The sequence below is a fragment of the Dipteris shenzhenensis genome, chromosome 27 (assembly GCF_047967505.1).
Source record: "Dipteris shenzhenensis isolate YYH24624 ecotype China chromosome 27, Dip_SZ_1.0, whole genome shotgun sequence".
NCBI classification, from domain to species: domain Eukaryota; kingdom Viridiplantae; phylum Streptophyta; class Polypodiopsida; order Gleicheniales; family Dipteridaceae; genus Dipteris; species Dipteris shenzhenensis.
In genome coordinates, this window is record NC_141622.1 from 13,344,021 (window position 1) to 13,364,227 (window position 20,207).

The window sequence follows — 20,207 nt, forward strand, 5'->3', positions numbered from 1 at the left end:
TGCCGAACTCTGCATATATAATCTAGTGGGGAACTGAGGGCTTGCTCCGAATATCCTAGATCCCAGTCACCTGCATCTCTCGAAGTGCTGCCACGCAGTCGGTGATAGATTGCCTCCCCAAAAGGGTGCTGCGTACATGTCAGTCAGTCTCACTAATGTGTTGAATAGTCATCCCTTTGTTGGGGATCTTGGAAATGTGCCTAAAAGCATAATCTCTCTAGCAGAGCCAGAGCCCTCTGCTCTCATGTAAGTTGTGCTCTAAGTACGTGGGCCATCGTGAAGACTAGACCTGCAAAGACTGCCCTTAGGTAAGCACACAAATGTACAATCTACACTAGCTCCCCTCGATAAGTGAAGTTGTGTCGATGAAGGACTACCCGTGAGGTTCTAAAGATCATAACCTTGGTCTTATCAAGGTTGACTGTCAGGTGTCTTACCTCACCCCCTAGACGGTCAATGAAGGTCATGATCTCATCAATGTATAGCCCAAATAATGATGGTGAGAGAGGGCATCCCTGCTTCACGCCTATCATGCTCTTGATCCAGTCTGACAGGCCTCGAGGAGCAGGTACTCTCCCTCTGACTGACTCATATAAGCTCATCACTCCCCAAATCGTGACTCCTGAAATTTACATCTCCTAAAGCCACTTGATCATGCGAGATCGGGAAAGGCCTTCCGAAAGTCTACAAAACATGCATAAATTTTATGGGCTCTTGATCTTGCCTTCGCGATGACTACGTGCTATGTGAAGATGTGTTCACGAGTAGAATGTTGTCTCCGAAACCCAATCTGCCCCAGTGCCCATTGCCAATGTGCTTCCGTGTATGAGATGATCCCTCTCTCTAGTAGTGACCCATAAATCTTGGCCAGTGTATGACCAATCATGAGAGTGCCATAGTTCCCAGTATCTATGGGGTCTCCTACTTTGTGTCACAATGGTGGTGCTTCAAGTGGGTGGGAAGCTGTGGCACACGGCGTGATTGAACATTTGTGCTACGATCAGGGCCAAGACCAATTGTCCATGTGCGAAGTGCTCAATGGGTAGCTCAATGCGTAGTCCCTCATGATCATAGGCTCTCCAATTGTGGAGCCCACATAATGCAGCTCACACATTCTGTGCTATGGACAACCTACATGTGGTGGGTCTGGGGAGGCCAGACATATCAGGAGTTGTCTGATATGGAGTGTCAAAGAGGGATGTCGCATAAGTGTGCCACACACATCACAGTCTGTGATGGGAATAGGTGACTTCCCCTCAAACAGGAATCCCTAGGCATTGAAAAGATCAAATCACTTGATCCATCCTATGGAGGAAAGCCTGCTTCTTACACCGTGTCAAGTGCCGACAGATCCATTGTGCCTCTGGTCTCATCAAGTGTCCCAAAGTCTGCTCTCATATGAAGTGAGATCTCATCTCTTGGCACTCGTCATCAAACCATGGAATCTAGGGCATCTTTCTAGCTAGGCACTGGGATGTAGAGCGAGTCATGAGAAAAGACCTAGTGGCAGCATCTTGAACCACCAAGACCAAAGTATTTGAGCATGTGCAAGGTCCGCGTCATCTCTCAGGTGAGTCGGTACCTCACGTGACAAGTGGCTCATATACATTGCATCTAGGGCAATGGTCAAAGTGTGTTCGAATACGGGTGGGAGTCAACAAGTCCCATTCTGCTGCTGGTGTGGTGCTCGATATGCATGTGGGAGGCAAGTGAGCCCTCCAGATGACAGCCATCTGAGAAGGCCGTTATATATGATCAGGTCATCCATTGCTCCCATCTCCAGTAGGTGTCAGCCATATCATGTGACCTGTGCATCCTCTGAATGTCTCACTATTCCTGAGCTCTAGGTCCTACTGCCACAAATAAGCAAGCAATCCTCCACCTGGATCCAGAAAGCATCGCATCCTACCTCGTGCTACTAGAAGGCTGGAATATACGTCGCAGCAGTACTAGTTATTGGTCCCCTCAATGTTCCTTTGAGAACACTGCCGCCAATAAGGACCTTTCTGGCTACATCGGTTACAAGTACAGGACGCCTTGAGTGTTTCTCGTTCCTCAGCTGTCAACTACTTTCTGCCTTCCTGCTCAGCTGCCAACGCCTCAAGCTGACTCTCATAGGTACGATCTACAAATCAGTCCTCCTGGTCAAGCACCATCAAGACCAGATCCTCCCAGGTCAACGAATTCATCCTTCCATTTGTTATCAAGGACGAATACAAGGCCCCATACTAAGAGGATAACTATGACGGTAGCGTTAGGTCCATGTCCTTAGACGATATCTACCTCCCTGCCTGGAGGATCTCCTACTGAAGTTCCTGTAACTTCTTGATGTGCTCCCACATCGATGAATACTTCTTGGGATCCAACAAACGCATATGGACTTCTAGGGAAACCCTCTTCATGGGAGAGGTTCGATTATACAAGGACGCCAAGTGCTCCCAAATACTCTTGGCCAATATCATGTGCTTCACGTGATTAATCACCTGAGGAATACAACTAAGGAAAATAAATGACCTTATGCAAGATTGACACGGTCCTAGAGCTGAGACATGGAGTCGGCCTCCTTTTGCTCCAAGATGCCAAAATTGGACGCAAGGGGATCGGGTCTGGCAACTCCTATCAATATGAAATCTGCCAAATCATACGATTCTAACACAAACTCCATCATCACCCGCCATGATGTATCACTTCTTGACTCCATCATCCTCTTGCCTCCTCACTCTCCCTCACCTCCTTCCTCTCCCGCATCCTCTGATCCTTCTGCTTAGCCCGTGAGCATTCAGTCATGAGCATGAGCCTCTGCTCTTCTGCCACTAGTACATCACTGCAATTTCCCTTCCCTTGCCACCTTTCTTTCTGCTTCCTTTGCACACATTGTCGAGGCTTCATGGCCATAGAAACATCACATGGAGAAAGAAAGATGTATTACCATCTTCAGGAGGCCTCGCGAAGTACAATCACAAAGATAATTAATACAAGCCACTGTGGGCTGAGGCAGAGGGCTCGCTAAGGCCCTTTGCTGAGTACTTTACTAAACTAAACTCAAAATACAAGTGGAGCTCTCCCGTTGCTGGCTGAAGGCGTTTTTGCTGAGTTCTCCGCGATAGATCTTCTCCTGCTGGTGTTTCCTGCTGCTGGAATGCTCCCTGGGCCTGGGCAACTCCATTCTGGGCCTTTTTTGATGCTTTTCTTGACATTCTTCGCGATTGGCTGAAATCCTCAGTTTGGTGGGCGACTTCATGGCTGGTTGGTTGCTGATTGCTGGTCAACTCTTCTTGTGATTCATTCTTGTACTGAAAGGCCCTCCTGCCAAAACCTGTTAATTGCTGGTCGGCCCTCATCAAATAATCCAGAGGAGTTCCTGGGCAGCTTGGCCTGAGAAAGTATCTACTGATTTTCCTTGGTACAGCCACCCATTGCCTTTAATATGGAGCATATAAGACTTGGTTATGATGCAGACTCAGAGTCTGAGTTGGAGCAGCAGTCTAGGGGAGCACACCTTGGAACAAGAGTGCAAGATGCAGCCCATGAAGGGCAGAATACTCAGGCTGATGTATTGGGGCAGCACGCACCTCAGGGAAGCCAAGTACTACCAGTTTTGGGGCAACTCCACAAGTACATAACCTTGCTGGTACAGTTGCATTGGGTGCAGACCCAAGCGTACAACCAGATGCTATGGCTGTGATGCAAACTCAGATGGCTTCTGTGTTACAAGTTTTAACTCAGCTCACTCAAAGCTTTGCTGAGATTGTGCATTCTATTGCCGAGGGCAATGGGACAGCCCATACAAGATCCACAAATGCATGTGGGACAGCCACTACCAGAGCCACAGACACCTATGGTACAGCCACTTGCAGTGCCACAGAGGCAATGATCAAATGGGAATGAGCACGGCAGCAACGCTCAAAATATGCAGCAAGGGAAGCAAGGCCAACCACAGCATGTGGTTCAGTCATCCCACTTTGGAGGAGGATCTATATTCCAGGCCATGACCACACAACCAACCCGAAATCCTATGTATGCTAATGTGGGGATACTGCCTGGAATGCAGGGAGGCAGCCCCATGGTGTCTCACAATCAAGCAGTACCACCTGTGCCAGCAAATCTTGGTATGGAGAGTGTTATACAAGCTCAAGAAGGACCCCAAGATTAGCAGCCTCCTTATTTGCAGCCCCCTGGTTATGATCATCTGGATCCCACGCTTGAGATGAAGGATTACGAGGAGGGAGGGACAGCAGTGAAATTTCAGACCTTCAATGGACATGTAGATAGGATGAAGGCTCTCACCTTTTTCCAGCAGTTTGACTTGGCATATGCTAGAGGCTATTTCACAGTCCTCAAAAATCAGGAAGGCAGCCACATTCCTCAAAGGTAATGCGATGCAGTGGTTGTCTAACCTTCTTCTTCAGAGGCTGACACCTGCTACGTGGGTTGACTTCAAGCTACCCAAGTCATAGATGTAAAAATGAAAGGGGAATCAGTCCCAGTTGTATCCGCTTCGGCAATTTTACTCCATAATGAAAAAGCATCTTTCAGCATACTTGATATTTGTAAAAGAAAAGGAACCTAGTGAGGATGAATCTACTCTCTTCAAGCTAGAAAAACAACAAACTGAGTTTTTATTTCAGTTTCAAGATTGTTTCTCAGATGATCTTCCAGAGGAGTTACTGTTAGAATTATTATTATATTCTAGGCAGTGGCCAATGTATTGTAATAAGTAGGTCAAGGGCACTTTTCCCTCTTTGAGGTTTTTCCCCCTAACCACAGTCCGATACCTAACTATGGTTAGTGGATAGGATAAGGGTTTTGTCACTAAGACAAAACCCCACACTCTCATTTTGTACTCATTCATTCTACTCTTGCTCTCTGCTCCCCTTTGTCTCACATTTGGTATCAGAGCAGGTTCTTCCTACCCGACCTCCTGCTCCGCTCCATCCTGCTCCAGCTCGCGACCTCCAACATCCATTCCATACAATCCGTATGAATGCACGACCCCGTACTTGCTGACCGTACACACGTACAGTTCTACAAGTCGCATTCCGTACCAACGCCCTTGCTTGTTCGTACATCCATACGGACTCCGTACCATAGAGAGCCGCCGTCCGTACTGCTGTCAGATCCGTACGCCTGCAGCGCCGTTGTCCATACCGCAGTCAATGAAGCTACGGTACCTGCATTTCGTACTACCCGCATTCAGCCGTACCTATCAACGCTATACTACAAGTGTGAACTACTGTATGCCTCCAACACCCTGCATTCCGTACTGCGCCAACCGTACAAGTCGTCCGTATTGTCGACCGTATTGTTAGCCGTCAATGTACAGGTCATTCTGTACATACCTGCCGTCAATGTCCGTACAGCCGTACAGTCCACACTGTACGGATTGTTGTAGGTCTCCAGAGCAAGGTACTTTTATAGGATACTCTAGCAAGGTGGTCATTTGCAGAGTTTTCTTTGCAGGTGGACTTTGGAAGGTATTTTTGGCTGGCATTCGTGCAAAGAGCCATTGTTTGGCCTGCATTCTAGAAGCACATTTGGGGCTTTTGCATTTTTTGCAGAGAATTGCAAAAATTTGGAGCTTTTAGTTGATTTGCACCTTTCAGGTGCAAATTTGGGGCTTTTGGCATTTGGATGCAATTTGGCAATTGAAAGAGCATTTGGGAGATTTGCAAGCAGTTTTGGACTTAGTGTGAGTCAAATTGCAGACTTTTGCCATTTTTTGTAGATATTCTTTGCAGATTTTTGGGCATTTGCAGAGCATTGTGGTGCATTTCAAGCCTTTGATAGGTTATGACAGTAATTGTCATTGTGGGCAGAATTTTTTGGCAAGACTCTGGTTGTGCATTCTACATCCCAAGAAGGGATTTTACTTGTCTAGTTTGCTGCCTTTTTTGATTTTTTTGCAGAAATGGCTCAGAACAACCCAACGAGGTGTTTGGAGTCCTCACACAGGAGGATAAGTTGGATGGCACCAACTACTCCTTGTGGAGTTTTATGATTCGCAACATCTTGGTTGGCAGACATCTTTGGGATTATGTCAATGGAGATGACAAGGCCAGAATTTGTGGCTACACCTGTCACTCCTACAACTGGAGACAGGGGTAGAGGTCAAAATGCAACACAAGTAATTGGAGCAACTGCTACTCCAGTGGCTCCCACAGCAGAGCAGAAAAGATGGGATTCTAGGGATGCACAAGCTCTTTCTGTGATTTCTCTTTTTGTCAAGAGGTTCAGTATTCCTCACATTCGATCATGCAAGACCTCAAAGGCAGCTCGGGAGATTTTAGAGAGTATGTTTGCAGCAAGAAATGATGCCAGAGTTTCCTTCGAGAGAGCTATCTCATACGCATATGGATGAGGGAGATTTCATGAATGCTCATCTCACAAAACTTCAGGATTTGAGCGAACAATTGCTGAATATAGATGAAGTTATTCCGGATTCAATGGTGATTACCACCACTCTGAATTCTCTTCCTTAATCTTATCTTGCTTTCCACACCTCACTGAACTTGTCATTGAGGGAGGGCAGCAATCCTCTCTTTTCACGAGTTGGTAGGACTTCTATTACAGGAAGAGCAAACAAGAAGAAATATGGCAGCACGAACTGGCGAGCATGCCATGTTTTTTAAGTTTAAGCCCAAAGGAAAAGGGCAGCAAAAGCAACATGCCAATCAGCCCGCACATCAGCATAAAGCTGATTCAGGACAGCCCTCTTATAAGGCTAAAGGTGATGCAGATAAGCCTAAAAAGAAGGGCATTTGTCACTACTGCAAGAAGCCAGGTCATTACATTGGTGAATGCAAGAAGCGCATAGCTAAAGAAAAGAAAAGGGATTCAGGTATGGCTGTCTCAGATGCATTAGCTACTAATGCACATGATGGAGGAGATGTTACAACCAACTTTGTGGAAGAGCACTATGCCTTTTTGTCTTGCATTCAGATTTTTCAGTGGATGGTTCAGATACTACAGCCACTCTTGAGGATGACCCATATGCTTTCTTGACTTGCAATTATGACCCTTAGAAGGATGCATGCTCTCTCAGTGTCAATGAGACACTGAACACTTCGTATTTTGATAGTGATGCTTCTAAGCACATCACTTCTAAGAAGAGCCTTTTGCATCTCTGCATCCACCACCTACTAAATCTTCTTATTCAGTGTGTGGAGTGGGGGACATCATACTCACATCCACAGATGGCACAGATTTCAGAATTACAGATGTTCTTTATGTGCCAGGTATAAAGAAGAATTTGCTTTCAATGTCCTCTCTCAATAGAGGAGGATTTCAGGTCATATTTGATGATGCTAAGTGTGCAGTCCAAGACAAAGAGAATGACTTTGCTTTGATGTTGTCTGGCACTTTGTATCGAGGTCTTTTTCAGCATGACATTTATGAGAAAAGATCCGATCTTGCACTTTCAGTGAGCACTTCCACTACTGCGATGCAGTATGCAGAGTTATGACATGCCAAATATTGGCACATGAGCTATGGCAACTTGATGACACTTCAAAAGCATGGTATGGTTGATGCATCGCCTCCTTTGGAGTCATCTCCTCCTCATGCATGTGAGGGTTGCATCCTTGGCAAGATGCAGAGAGTTCCTTTTAAGGATGGTGCAGTTAGAGCTACTCGTAAATTACAGCTCATACACAGTGATGTCTGCGGTCCCATGAGGACACCTGCTTTTGGTAATTATCTCTATTATGTTACATTCATAGATGACTTCATGAGCTATGGCAACTTGATGACACTTCAAAAGCATGGTATGGTTGATGCATCGCCTCCTTTGGAGTCATCTCCTCCTCATGCATGTGAGGGTTGCATCCTTGGCAAGAGAGTTCCTTTTAAGGATGGTGCAGTAAGAGCTACTTGTAAATTACAGCTCATACAAAGTGATGTCTGCGGTCCCATGAGGACACCTGCTTTTGGTAATTATCTCTATTATGTTACATTCATAGATGACTTCACCAATTACACTTCGGTCTAAGGTCTTAAGGCAAAATCAAAAGTGTTTATGCATTTCAAACACTTTGTGGCTACGGTTGAAAATGAGACAGGACTCAAGGTGCAGACACTTCGCACAGATAGATGTCTCATGAGTTTGAGGCATTTTTGAAGGAGGAAGGCATCACGCATCAGCTTACAGTGAGGCTTACATCTCAGCAAAATGGCAAAGCTGAGCACAAGAATCGCACTCTTATAGAGATGGATAGATGCATGCTTACAAGTAAGAAGTTGCCTCACAGGTTTTGGCTAGAAGCCTCATGTGTGCAAATTATGTTTTGAATCGGGCTCCCACGAAGGCTTTAAAGACAATCACTCCCTATGAGGCATGGCATGGGAGAAAGCCTTCAGTGGATCACTTCAGAGTTTTTGGTTGTGTTGCATAGGAGTTTCGACATAAGTTGTCAGATAAAGCAATTAAATGCATTTTTGTTGGGTATAGTGTACAAAGCAAAGGCTATTGTCTCTACAATCCTGCTTCTCGCAAGATTTTTCTGAGTAGAGATGTTATATTTTCAGAGAATTCAGCACATACACATGTTGAATTTATTATTCCAGCCTCTTCAGATGATGTTTTTGAGGGGATGCTTCCTATAGCATTTGGTTCCCCAGCTGAGACTCATGCTGAAAATCAGAATTTACAGCAACCTCCTCCTGATCCACATGCCCCGATTCAGCCACGTGCTGATTTTGTACCTCCACAGGGTGTGGATGAAGTTGTTAGGCAAGAGATTCAAGAGATACATGCAGCCAAAACAATTCCGAATTGGTTGCTATAGACTCTCAGGGAGAGTAGGCTTGAGGCACCTTTGCCTGGCAGAACTCGTAGTGCAGTAAAGCACGCAGAGGGGGCTCTTTCTGTTGAGACAACTTATGCAGGTACTCTTCTTGTTGAAGAAGAACCTGACTCTTTTGAAGAAGCCAAGGATAATGTGCATTGGATGCACGCCATGCACAATGAATTGCAGTCCATTGAAAAAAATCAGACTTGGGATGTTGTGGATTTGCCACCAGGGAAGCATGCCATTGGTACCAAATGGGTTTTCAAAGTGAAACGGAAGCCAGATGGGTCCATTGATAGGTACAAGGCACGTCTGGTTGCCAAAGGCTATGCACAGAAGAAGGACATAGATTATGAGGAGACTTTTGCTCCTACATCCCGGATGACCACCATAAGGTCAGTTATCGCCACGGCTGCAAATTTTGTTTGGAATGTCCATCAGTTGGACATAAAAACAGCTTTCCTTAATGGGGAATTGCAGGAAGAGGTTTATGTCAAACAAACTCCTGGATTTGAACTTTCTGGCAATGCACTTGAAGTTAGCAAGCTGAACAAAGCTTTATATGGGCTGAAACAAGCCCCAGATGCATGGTATGCCAAGATTGATGCATTCCTAGCAAGTAAGGGGTTACATAATAGTCCCATGGAAAGCACCCTCTACATCAAGAAGGATGGGGGGGATTTTTGGTCATCATTATTTATGTAGATGACATGCTGCTCACAGAGTCAAATGAGGAAATAATTGCAGATTTCAAAGCTGAGTTGAAAGCTGAATTTGACATGACAGATTTGGGCATGTTAAATTTCTATTTGGGGATTCAGTTTATACAAGACAAGCGTGGCATCGTTATGTCTCAATCCAAGTATGTACAAAAGCTCTTGGATAGGTTCAACATGCATGATTGTAAGCCTATAGCCACTCCCATGGAGCCGAGGCTGAAGCTTACTATGTATGATGCTAGTGAATCAATGGATGTCACACTTTACAGCCAGGCTATTGGATGCCTCATCTATTTGTGCAATACAAGGCCCGATATTCAGTATGTAGCATCTTAGGTGAGCATGTATATGCACAGCCCAAAGACTACACATTGACAGGTTGTAAACGCAACTTCCATTATTTGCAAGGCATAAAGTCTTATGGCTTGATGTTTCCCAGGGGGGAGTGACTTACAAATGCATGCTTACAATGATTCACATTGGGCTAGAGACTATGATACTAGGCAGTCCACTAGTGGTAATTGTTTCTTTTTGGGCAACTTGCATTTCTTGGCTAGGCAAGAAGCAACCTACAGTGGCTACTTCCTTATGTGAAGCTGAGTACAGGGCAACTTTCACAACGACAGTTGAATGTGTTTGGCTGCGTCGTTTGTTTGCTGATCTTCGTCTCTTATTGAAGGGTTCTTCTCCAATTCTCACTGGTAGTCAGAGTGCTATAGCAGTGGCAAAGAATCCTGTGTTTCATGCTCGCACGAAGCACATAGAGGTTCATTATCATTATATCAGAGAGAAGTTGCATGCAAGGGAGATCAGTATGATCTATGTGTCAACACATGACAATGTTGAAGACATCTTCACCAAAGCACTTCCACGTGAGAAGTTCGAGGCATGTCGCGGTGTCCTGAACTTCTCTCCTTTTCGTGATTAATCCTTACCTGGTACATCATCACATTGGCACTGTAGGGGGGTGTCACTTAGACCAAACCCCACACTCTCATTTTGTACTGAATTCATTCTATTCAGTTATTCAGTACTCACTCTTGCTCTCTGCTCCCCTTTGTTTCACAGTTACCTCCTGCCAGAAGATCATACCATTGACAGTATTCGTGGCAGCTCTCCACCGAACCGACCACCATACAAAGTTAGTGCCGCACAACAAGAGGAGATCATGAGCTAGATCAATGGACTGCTACAGAAGGAGCTAATTCAGCCAAGTTCTCCATATTGTTCTCCCGTCCTACTGGTGCAGAAGAAGGATGAATCTTGGAGAATGTGTATTGACTCCAGGGCTCTGAATAAGATCACTATCAAGAATCGATTCCCCATCCCACGCATTGATGATATTTTGGGTCGAGAAGGATGAATCTTGGAGAATGTGTATTGACTCCAGGGCTCTGAATAAAATCACTATCAAGAATCGATTCCCCATCCCACGCATTGATGATATTTTTGATCGATTGGAGGGATCAACCATCTTCAGTCGCATCGACCTGAAGAGTAGTTACCATCATATACGTATCACGCCCAAAGATGTACACAAGACTACTTTTGGACTTTATGAGTTTCTTGTCATGCCATTTGGTTTGACTAATGCTCCTGCTACCTTCAACCGCATGATGGACCAGATTTTCAGAGAGCACAGAAAGTTTGTGGGTACATTCTTTGATAACATTATTGTGCACTCGAAGAATGAAGAGGAGCATAAGCTATATCTGGCAATTGTATTTGAAGAGCTCAGAGACACAAGCTACTGGTCAACACTAAAAAGAGTGAGTTCTTCATGCCAGAGATGCATTTCCTAGGACACATCATCTCAAGGGAAGGAGTAAGAATGGACCCTGCCAAGATAGAGGCAATCAAGAATTGGCCTCCATTGAAGAACTTACATTAAGTCCGTGGCTTTCTTGGCTTGTGTTCATATTACAAGCAGTTCATACATCATGAGATAGCTTCACCTTTACATGCTTTACAGAAGAAGGCAGTGCCTTTCCGTTGGGAAAAGAAAGAAATTGCAGCATTCAATGAGCTGAAGAATAATTTATGCTTTGATCCTGTTATCATTTTGCCAGACTTGCGAAAGCCTTTTGTTCTTCAATGTGATGCACGCGGCAACAGTGTTGGTGGAGTTCTTATGCAGGAAGGCACAGTGGTTGCATATGAGAGCACGCTGCTCCGAGATGCTGAATGCAACATGAATGTGTATGAGCAAGAATTGGTAGCTGTAATGCATGCTCTTACTGTGTGGAAGCACTATTTTTTATGTGCAAACTGATCACCAATCGCTGCAGTACTTTCTCACTCAAAGAAAGCTGTCAGAGAAGCACATGAGATGGGCAAACTTCCTTTCCATTTTTCATTTTCAGATTGTTCATGTGGCTGGAAAGAAGAATGTAGTGGCTGATGCACTTTCTAGAGGCCACGTACAAAAGCTATGTCCAAGAAACCACAGGTATCTGCAGTTACTATTATCAAATAGTTATGTTGGAAAAGAAATACATTATGCAGTTTCAGCTTACATGGTTTTTGTAAAAGAGAGAGATGTGGAAATGCATGCTGAAATAAGTGAACATATCAAAATAAATTTCAGTTTCGTGAAAATTCTAAAGATTGCTTTTCTAACGCTTTGCCAAGGAAGCTACCCTCTGAGAGACCTAAAGATCATGGCATAGAACTCATTCCTGACAATGAGCCACCTAATAGGCCCCTATACAGAGTTAGTGCAACTCAGCGAGAGGAGGTTATGGCTCAGGTGCAACTCAGCCCAGTTCTTCTTTTTGCTCCCCTGTACTGCTGGTACAGAAGAAAGATGGCTCATTCCATATGTGCATCGATTATCGCGCTCTAAATAAAATGACCATCAAGAATAGATTCCCTATTCCATGCATTGATGATGTGCAAGATCAGTTAAATGGGGCTTCAGTTTTCAGCAGGATAGACTTAAAGAGTGGCTATCACCAAGTGAGGATACAGCCTCAGGATGTGCATGTGCATAAGCCAGCGTTCCGCACTCTTTTGGGTTATATGAGTATCTTTTGATGTCTTTTCGATTGACTAGTGCCCAAGCTACTTTCAATAGAATGATGGATCATATCTTCCAACCCTACAGACAGTTCATTGGTACCTTCTTCGATGACATTATTGTATTTTCCAAGTTCGAAGAAGAGCACAAGGAACATCTTGCTACAGTATTTCAAGAGCTGAGGAATCACTAGCTCTATGCAAACAGCAAGAAAAGTGAATTCTTCTTGGGAAAGACCATTACTTGGGGCATATAATATCCAAAGATGGATCCGGCAAAGATCCAAGCCATTCAGGAATGGCCAGAGCTGAAAATTGTGCATGAAGTTCGAAGTTTCCTAGGCAGGTGTTCTTACTACATAAGATTTATCGGGCATTTTATGGATATAGCCGCTCCACTTCACGACCTTACTAAGAAAAATGCAACTTTCAAATGGGGAATTCCACAAAAGACAGCATTCACCACACTCAAAGAGAGGTTGACCACAGAGCCAATCTTGATAGTTCCATATTTGTATCAGCCATTTGACATGGATTGTGATGCTTGTGGGGAATATGTTGGGGCTGCATTGCATCAGAATGGTCATGTAGTGGCCTATGCAGCAGACTCCGAGATGCAGAGAACTATTTGGGAATCTATGAGAAAGAGTTGCTGGCTATAATTCCTACCATCCATACATGGAAGCATTATCTTTTGGGTGCAGACTTTACAGTTAAAACAGATCACCAAAGTCTGAGATATTTCTTGGCTCAGACAAAGCTCTCCAAGAAGCATATGAAATGGGCAAACATGCGGTCCATGTACCATTTTCAGATTGTCCATACTCCGGGAGTTAGGAACAAAGTGGCAGATGCCTTGTCTCGAAGACCCCAGGTGAACAATGTGACTATTGCTTATCGTCGGGATCTGGAAGACATGAGGGAGCAATATGCTAATGATGCAGATTTTGGTGAGATTTTACAGCAAATGCAAGAGGGACAGTCTATAAGTCACTATTCCCTGAAAGATGGGTATCTAATGAAAGATGACTACCTATGCATCACCCAAGAGATAAGGAAAAAGATTTCAGCAGATCAGCAGGGTTTGGCCCATCATCCAGAAGGACCAGAAGGGCCTGATTGCTGCAGACATAGCTCAAAGGGAGACTTCACCCTTGGCTGTCTTCCAGGACAGTAAGGTGTACGGATCAAAAGGAGCATTCTGCCTTACACATGGCTGTCCAGGAGGGATATACCTTTGTAAGACTAGAATATGTCCTATCATACAAATTTAGATTTTTTGTTGTTCTAAAGACCAAAAATCTACACAGAGAAAAGGAAAGAGAAGAAAAAATAGAGGTAAACAAAAACTTTAAAGAAAAACAAAAGGAAGACATACTTAGCAAGCAAAGCAACATTTATGTCGTCATCAGTGCCCAAGCATAAGAAGCTATACTGGGTTTCTAAAGCATCAATGTCCGGGAGGGATAGCTTGGAGGTATGTTTGCAAGCACGGTTAACAAAGCCAACTCAAGGTCCACAAAAGCATGCAGGCTAAGTGTTCTAGAAGTGCCACGAAGGTAGGCGGACAGCATATTTTGTATGTACACAGGACCATGTCCGGGTGGGACTCTGAACTTGTTTTGTATTATGTCCATCTCTTGGACGGAAATATATCTACTACTGGCTTTACATCTCTCGTGAGCACTGTCTATTTACTTGCCTGCATATGTATGTTGAGCACACTAAGGAAAGAATTTTTGGATTCCGTCGAACCACCTTGTGTGAGATTCTGGACCACTATAATCTATCTTCCACTGTGTATATACTATACCCTCTGTTGTGAATTTTTAACGGTCTATTTGCGGGTGCTTGCTTTGAATGCCATAAATTTGAGCATATTGCTATCCAATGCCCGTAGGTATTGCATAAGATGTCTCCTAAGGCTTTGCCTACGTCCGTGTAAAATAGGATACTCTTGGGACTTTGGGGCCCCTCAGGAAATATACATACCTTTATGAATCCAGGAACATGTCATCCTATGACAGCAAAACAAGCAATGCAGTTTTAATCCTCATGATAGTCACCCAGAAACTCCATGATGTATAGCAAGGACTAGCTCCTATAACATCCTTGCAGATGTCATCAGCACCCAACTGTGGGTATAGACAATTGTACAAACATAGCTTCTCACATGCACACACACTTACACAAACATTAGCACATGGGCATCCAAAAACATTCAAACATCAGAGACACCAAACTGAAGAGTAGAGGCACAGAATTTTACACCTTCTGAAAGGATGCAGCACTTATAAGGTTACTTGAGCCTGCATCATCCAAACGAGGATTTCTTTCAACCTGCAGCTAAGGTAAAAGAAGCTTCAGCCGTCCTCCTTCCATAGAAAGTGGGTACAACGATCAACATGCAATCGAAGGAGCCAGAACTTGAAAGCATGAAACTCCAAAATCTGCAGCTCTTCCAAGATTTGCTCACCTGTAGATTTCTTTGCACCTGCAGCATGGCCATATTGAAATAAAAAGTTAGATCACGTGTCTGTTTTCAGAAACTCCAGAGATGTAAAAGCTGTTCCACGTGTTACTAGATCCTTTCAAAGCTTCTGAGCCAAACCAGGCCAAATGCAGCACTAGTCCAAGGTTTTGGTCAAATTCAGTGTTTCTAAGTGACAGTTTCCAAACTATGCAAGTCTCTATGACAATTGGCTTCCGTAATACAATTCCTTTCTGAGCAAACCAAAAAATTTTCACCTGTACCTTCGACAATGCCACAAGAAGAACCATATCGCCCCCTTTCGAATAGCTCTGAGCTCCATCTTCCTGTTGGATTTAGAAAACTTAAAAGTCCCACTACTGTAACATATTAATTTTAACATGAGAATACACTTTCATTAGAAGTTTGCCTTTGCCCTTGAAAGTACAACAATCACAAATGCGTCTCTGCTCAGTCCCCGATTACGGACAAATTGTTTTGTTGCCCAAACTTTGTGATGGAGAGCAAAACCTCGGCTCTTAAAAGCCACTGAATGTGTGTGGCTATTATTGGATAAAGACACTGATTTTCTTTCATTTTCTGTGGGGAGGGGCCTTCCGAAAATGGAATGCACATATGTAAATAGCTCAGCTGGTATATACCGTAAGATGCATGTGACCTTCATAGAAACAAGATAGCGCAAAACCTTCACCCTCATCCAATGTACTCCAAAATTAACAGCAGAAAATGATAATCTGTTTAGAAAATGAAACTATGTGCAAATAGGTCTCTTCGATCACAATACACGAAGATGATAAGAAGATTACAATATACGAAGACGATAAGAATGCTACGACTTTAAGGACCTTGATGAAAACTTTGAAACCTCCAAACGTTAAGTTTTTGAATCTTATGCGCGATCCTTTCGACGAATTGAACGACAAGTCAAATGATGGTCTAATTCTTAGAAATATAATCACGTACCAGAGCCAGATGTAAATCTGATCGTAAAGTCTCCAAAAACGATCTGTGTTTTCAAAGGGAGCATTCAAGGTCAGCGGTAGCGCACAGAAGGTTGTTCCACGAGCTTAAGGGACAATTGTAAATTAATTAAAAGAGGATTGATATCATCCAAGTAGTAAAGCTACGAGGGCAAGTGCTTCTAGCGACAGTGGAAGGATAAGTTACCGTTTGATCATTTCGTTCGCAAAGTTCGTGTATTGTTAACACCAGACTTTGTGCCATAGCCTCACTCTTTTTATGCATCTACTTCGTTGGAGGGGCAACGAGAGAGGGTTTGAGGGCTCATTCTAAAGCTCGAACTCTAGCAGTGAGATGCAAATAGCACGTCCCCATGAAAGCTTTGTGATTCCAGCTGAGGACCTCACAAGATTGTTACAGGTAATCGGAAACAAGCTCGAAGTCAGTGCACCAATCACACGGCTTGGACATTGGAATGCTCGGCTAGAATTGGCAAAATCCACAACGCCAAGCCAATGGTCCAACGCTAGGGAAAATGCTAGGCGTAGCATTTTGAATCCATGGGGATGCAAATCCTCCAAGCCAGTGGAGCTAGACCAACCCCACTGCCATGCACGGTGAGACCGTCTTAGAAGGACACGGAGCAATGGGAAAGACATTAATGAATGGTAGACATTTAAGAGGTTTAAGAGGGTGTCGAAAAGCTGGTGGCATGCCGAACACATGCAAGTCGGATGGGAAGCGTCATCCATGGTATTTCCAGTGGCAAACGGGTGAATAACGTATAAGAACCCACATGTCCACATTGTTTGGATTGTCAATAGCAAAGCCTTTACACATACACTCTGTGCGTGAACATGCATAAAAATTTTGAACAACCCATGTATTGGCTTAATTTAGCAAGAAAGCAAGCCATTAGCCAAAATAATGGGTGCCCATCCATGGGCAGCCAACGTTGGCTACCCATGGATGGGTAGATTTTGGGCTTAACATGGCAGACACATAGTATGCAAGGAGAAGAGTGTGGTGGGCGATGTGTAAAGCCCTCGGTACCCGCCATTGGTTTTATTTGTTCCCATATGTAGGTGTTGCAAGAATGGTGATTAATGTTGCAAATTTAAGCCGTTCATTTTGTAGAGATGTTTGGTGTCAGTAGTGTGGAGTACTTGATATGTGCTACCTTAGGGAGTGCCAATCTACTTGATTATCCCACTTTAGTGAGTAGAGTATATATATGATTTGATCATCAATAATATAGCAGTCCATAGAAGGCCATAAGTAAGCAATGCAAGTCACAAACACAAAATTTAGGATTTCCGAAATAACTTTACTTTATCTCTTTCAAGACCTTCTTAGGGTTGACTAGCATGGTGGCCATGGCCAATAAAACATGGGTGGGTACCTAGGAAACTACCAAGGAGCTATCTCAATTTTAACTATTGATGCTAAAGGATTACTTTGAAAATTTTTCAAACCGAGTTCTCCCTAGTGGGTTCTATCTATGTTTTCAATCTTTCTTGAGTGCTCCACTAGATATTAAGGTGCATTGATGTTATCTAAGAGTGGTTCCAATGCTTTTTAAGGGATAAGTGTGCCCATGTTGCTTTTAATTATGGGTCATTGCATTGCACATGGCCTCTGTTGTTGGTTACAATCACAGGAGGCAAAGTTGCATAGAGAATCAACTTCTTATGTGCCAATGTGCAATATTTTATCCATGCTCTCCTTGCTAGACTAACATGCTTGCATTAGGCCCAATGGTTCCATATAGACTTGCACCCTGGCAACATCTTGGTTGATTTTACTTGAAATGGTGCATGTTGAGTTGGAATCATTGATTGGGGAATGGCACAACATATTTCAGAGGAGCATAGAAGGGCCTTTAGAAAACTAAAGCGACTATACGATAAGACTAATGAGAATTGGTAGAGTGGAATCTCAAGCACAAGCAAGACCAATTTAAAAAATACTAGCTCACACTAGAGTTATGGGTTTTTGCACTACAAGGGAGATCTACTCCACAATCCTACATGTTTGCACTTGGTTGGGTTATTACGAATTTTTGTAGCATTGTCATGCATCATATCATGTAGCATCATCACAATGCATCCTGTCATATAACATCATCATGCATCATGTGGCATGGTCACGCATCATATCATGTTGCACCATGTGGCATCGTCATGTAGCATTGTGTGGCATCCCTGTGTTGTATTATGTTGCATCTTGTCATGTGGCATTGTCATGTTGCATCTTGTCATGTAGCATCATCATGTTGCATCATGTGGCATCATGTTGCATAGTGTGGCATCATCGTATTGCATCATGTGAAATCATATGGCATCATAATGTTGCACCCTATCATGTAGCATTATCATGCATTACATCATGTTGCATCTTGTGGAATTGTCATGCATCATATCACGTTGCATCATGTATCATCGTCATGTTTCATCACATCATGTAATTGCATCCTATCATGTAAGATCTTACGTGAATTGATATTAAATATTTCATGTGATCTATTATGGAATGTGAAATGTTATATGCTCCAATATTGAGATTAAATTTGTCAATGTGCTTGAATTTATGCGTGCAAAATACCTTGCCTACTATTTGGACTTCATTCTTGACCACAAATATAGCTTCCAACCATCATCTATCTTCACACAGCTTGATAGAGTCTCTAAAGGAGATGAGCCATCATGCCATCAACAAAGCCAAAAGAGCATGCAAGATACCAGTTGCATTAGAGGGGGCTTAAGAAGAAGAGGATTGTAATTGTGCGATTCATGCATGCTACGATGGCTTCCAAAGAATTGTCACTACACCTCCACAACGTTTGCTAGACACTATCCAATGAACCACAGTTTGCAGTTCCTACTAGCACTCCTTGGAAGGACATGCAGTATTGGGTAGTTAAAAAAAGAAAAAAAAGTTTGCTAGACACTATCCAATGAACCACAGTGGGCAATTCCTATTAGCATTCCTTAGAAGGACTTCAAGTATTGGGTATCCAAGGATCAAGTTTTATCCATCAAATCACTAAATGTAGAGGAGAGATCAAACATAGAGGGAAGCCAAAAAGGCAAAGGCACTTGGCCTTAAGTTCACAGCCCATTGAGAAACATGGGAAATGGAAGACCATTGGCTATCAGCACATAAAGGTCCAAGCATGACATATACATTGATGGATATGGCAAAGAGAACCATTGTGGGGACATCCATTTGTACTTTGCAAAGATATTGTTTCTCCACTTTATCAAGGGACTCTGAGTAGAGTTCTCATCATACAATGACAATTGCATAAAACTTCAAACAAATGTTGTCGTGACACAAGAGATGCTCTCAAATGCATTTTGGGGAGCACAAGAGACATTGGAAGAGCAAGTGGAAGGGATTCTTGATGAAAACAAAGATTTTTAAGGAGATCTATCACCTTGCAAAGCACAATGATAGATGAAGATGCATGGAATACTATCACAACTCTATACGCAGAGTTGAGAAGCTTGAACTGTAGGAACTCGATCTTTGGCAAGTGCATGGATCAAAGAGCTTCATTGCAAGGGACATAGTTAGAGGACATTGAGATGGTTATACATCACCACCCTTCAAATCAACTTGCTCCAATGGCTTCTAGTGAACAGTGGTCATGCCCTTTTATGTCCTATCTGTCAAACAATTTTTGGTGCATCTAACCCACATCTACTTCTCTTAGTGACACAATCATCGCATTCATTAATAGACATCTTTTTATCTTTGTCCCTCCATTCTATGCAAGAGTTGAAAAATACTATAGCTGATGTGATCCTTTTGCTTGGTACATGCTTTTTCGAGTATAGTTGTCCATAAGGAATTATAAGTTGTGCACCATACTGTGCGATGCCATTCCATGTGTGTTCTATGCATCTTGCATGTCTGTGTTATCAACCATACTCAATGGATAACCAAAACACAAAATATGATTGACCAAGAGTGTATTGGGCCATCTTCAAGCCCTCAACCTAGATACTCTCAATAATTGATGGTTGCCTCATGCTCTAAGTTTCACTCCCAGCAATAACTTTCATTCTATGTGGTGTAGATACGGGTGTTTCTTGACTTCCTGATTGAGGTTTAGTTGCACCAATACTACTAAAATAGGCTTGGGTAGCCTTGTTACTTGTGCAAGGTTGTATGATTAGAGTTTGAGAGTCTTGTCATGATGGGAAATGGGTCATTGGAATTATCACT

At 43.3% G+C, this 20,207-nt stretch overlaps 1 protein-coding gene across 11 annotated transcripts in view; it reads right to left on the bottom strand.

Moving 5' to 3' along the window:
• Nucleotides 1-16,485, bottom strand: part of LOC147883890 (golgin) — a 33,980-nt gene extending 17,495 nt beyond the window's left edge. For 5 of the 11 annotated variants that reach the window (XR_015543662.1, XR_015543664.1, XR_015543663.1 and 2 more), the window contains exons 1-5: nucleotides 16,182-16,485; nucleotides 15,978-16,020; nucleotides 15,272-15,340; nucleotides 15,000-15,017; nucleotides 14,795-14,869 (exon numbers count right to left, since the gene is read on the bottom strand). Coding sequence is in view for 8 of the 11 variants with exons in the window: in XM_087398572.1 (XP_087254698.1) it covers nucleotides 14,795-14,869; nucleotides 15,000-15,017; nucleotides 15,272-15,340; nucleotides 15,978-16,020; nucleotides 16,182-16,192 (216 nt within the window). In the remaining 3 variants the exon portion in view is untranslated. The remainder of the gene's footprint in view (nucleotides 1-14,794; nucleotides 14,870-14,999; nucleotides 15,018-15,271; nucleotides 15,341-15,977; nucleotides 16,021-16,181) is intronic. The other 6 variants (XM_087398575.1, XM_087398573.1, XM_087398570.1 and 3 more) reach the window with 3 other exon arrangements.
• Nucleotides 16,486-20,207: the final 3,722 nt, after the last annotated feature.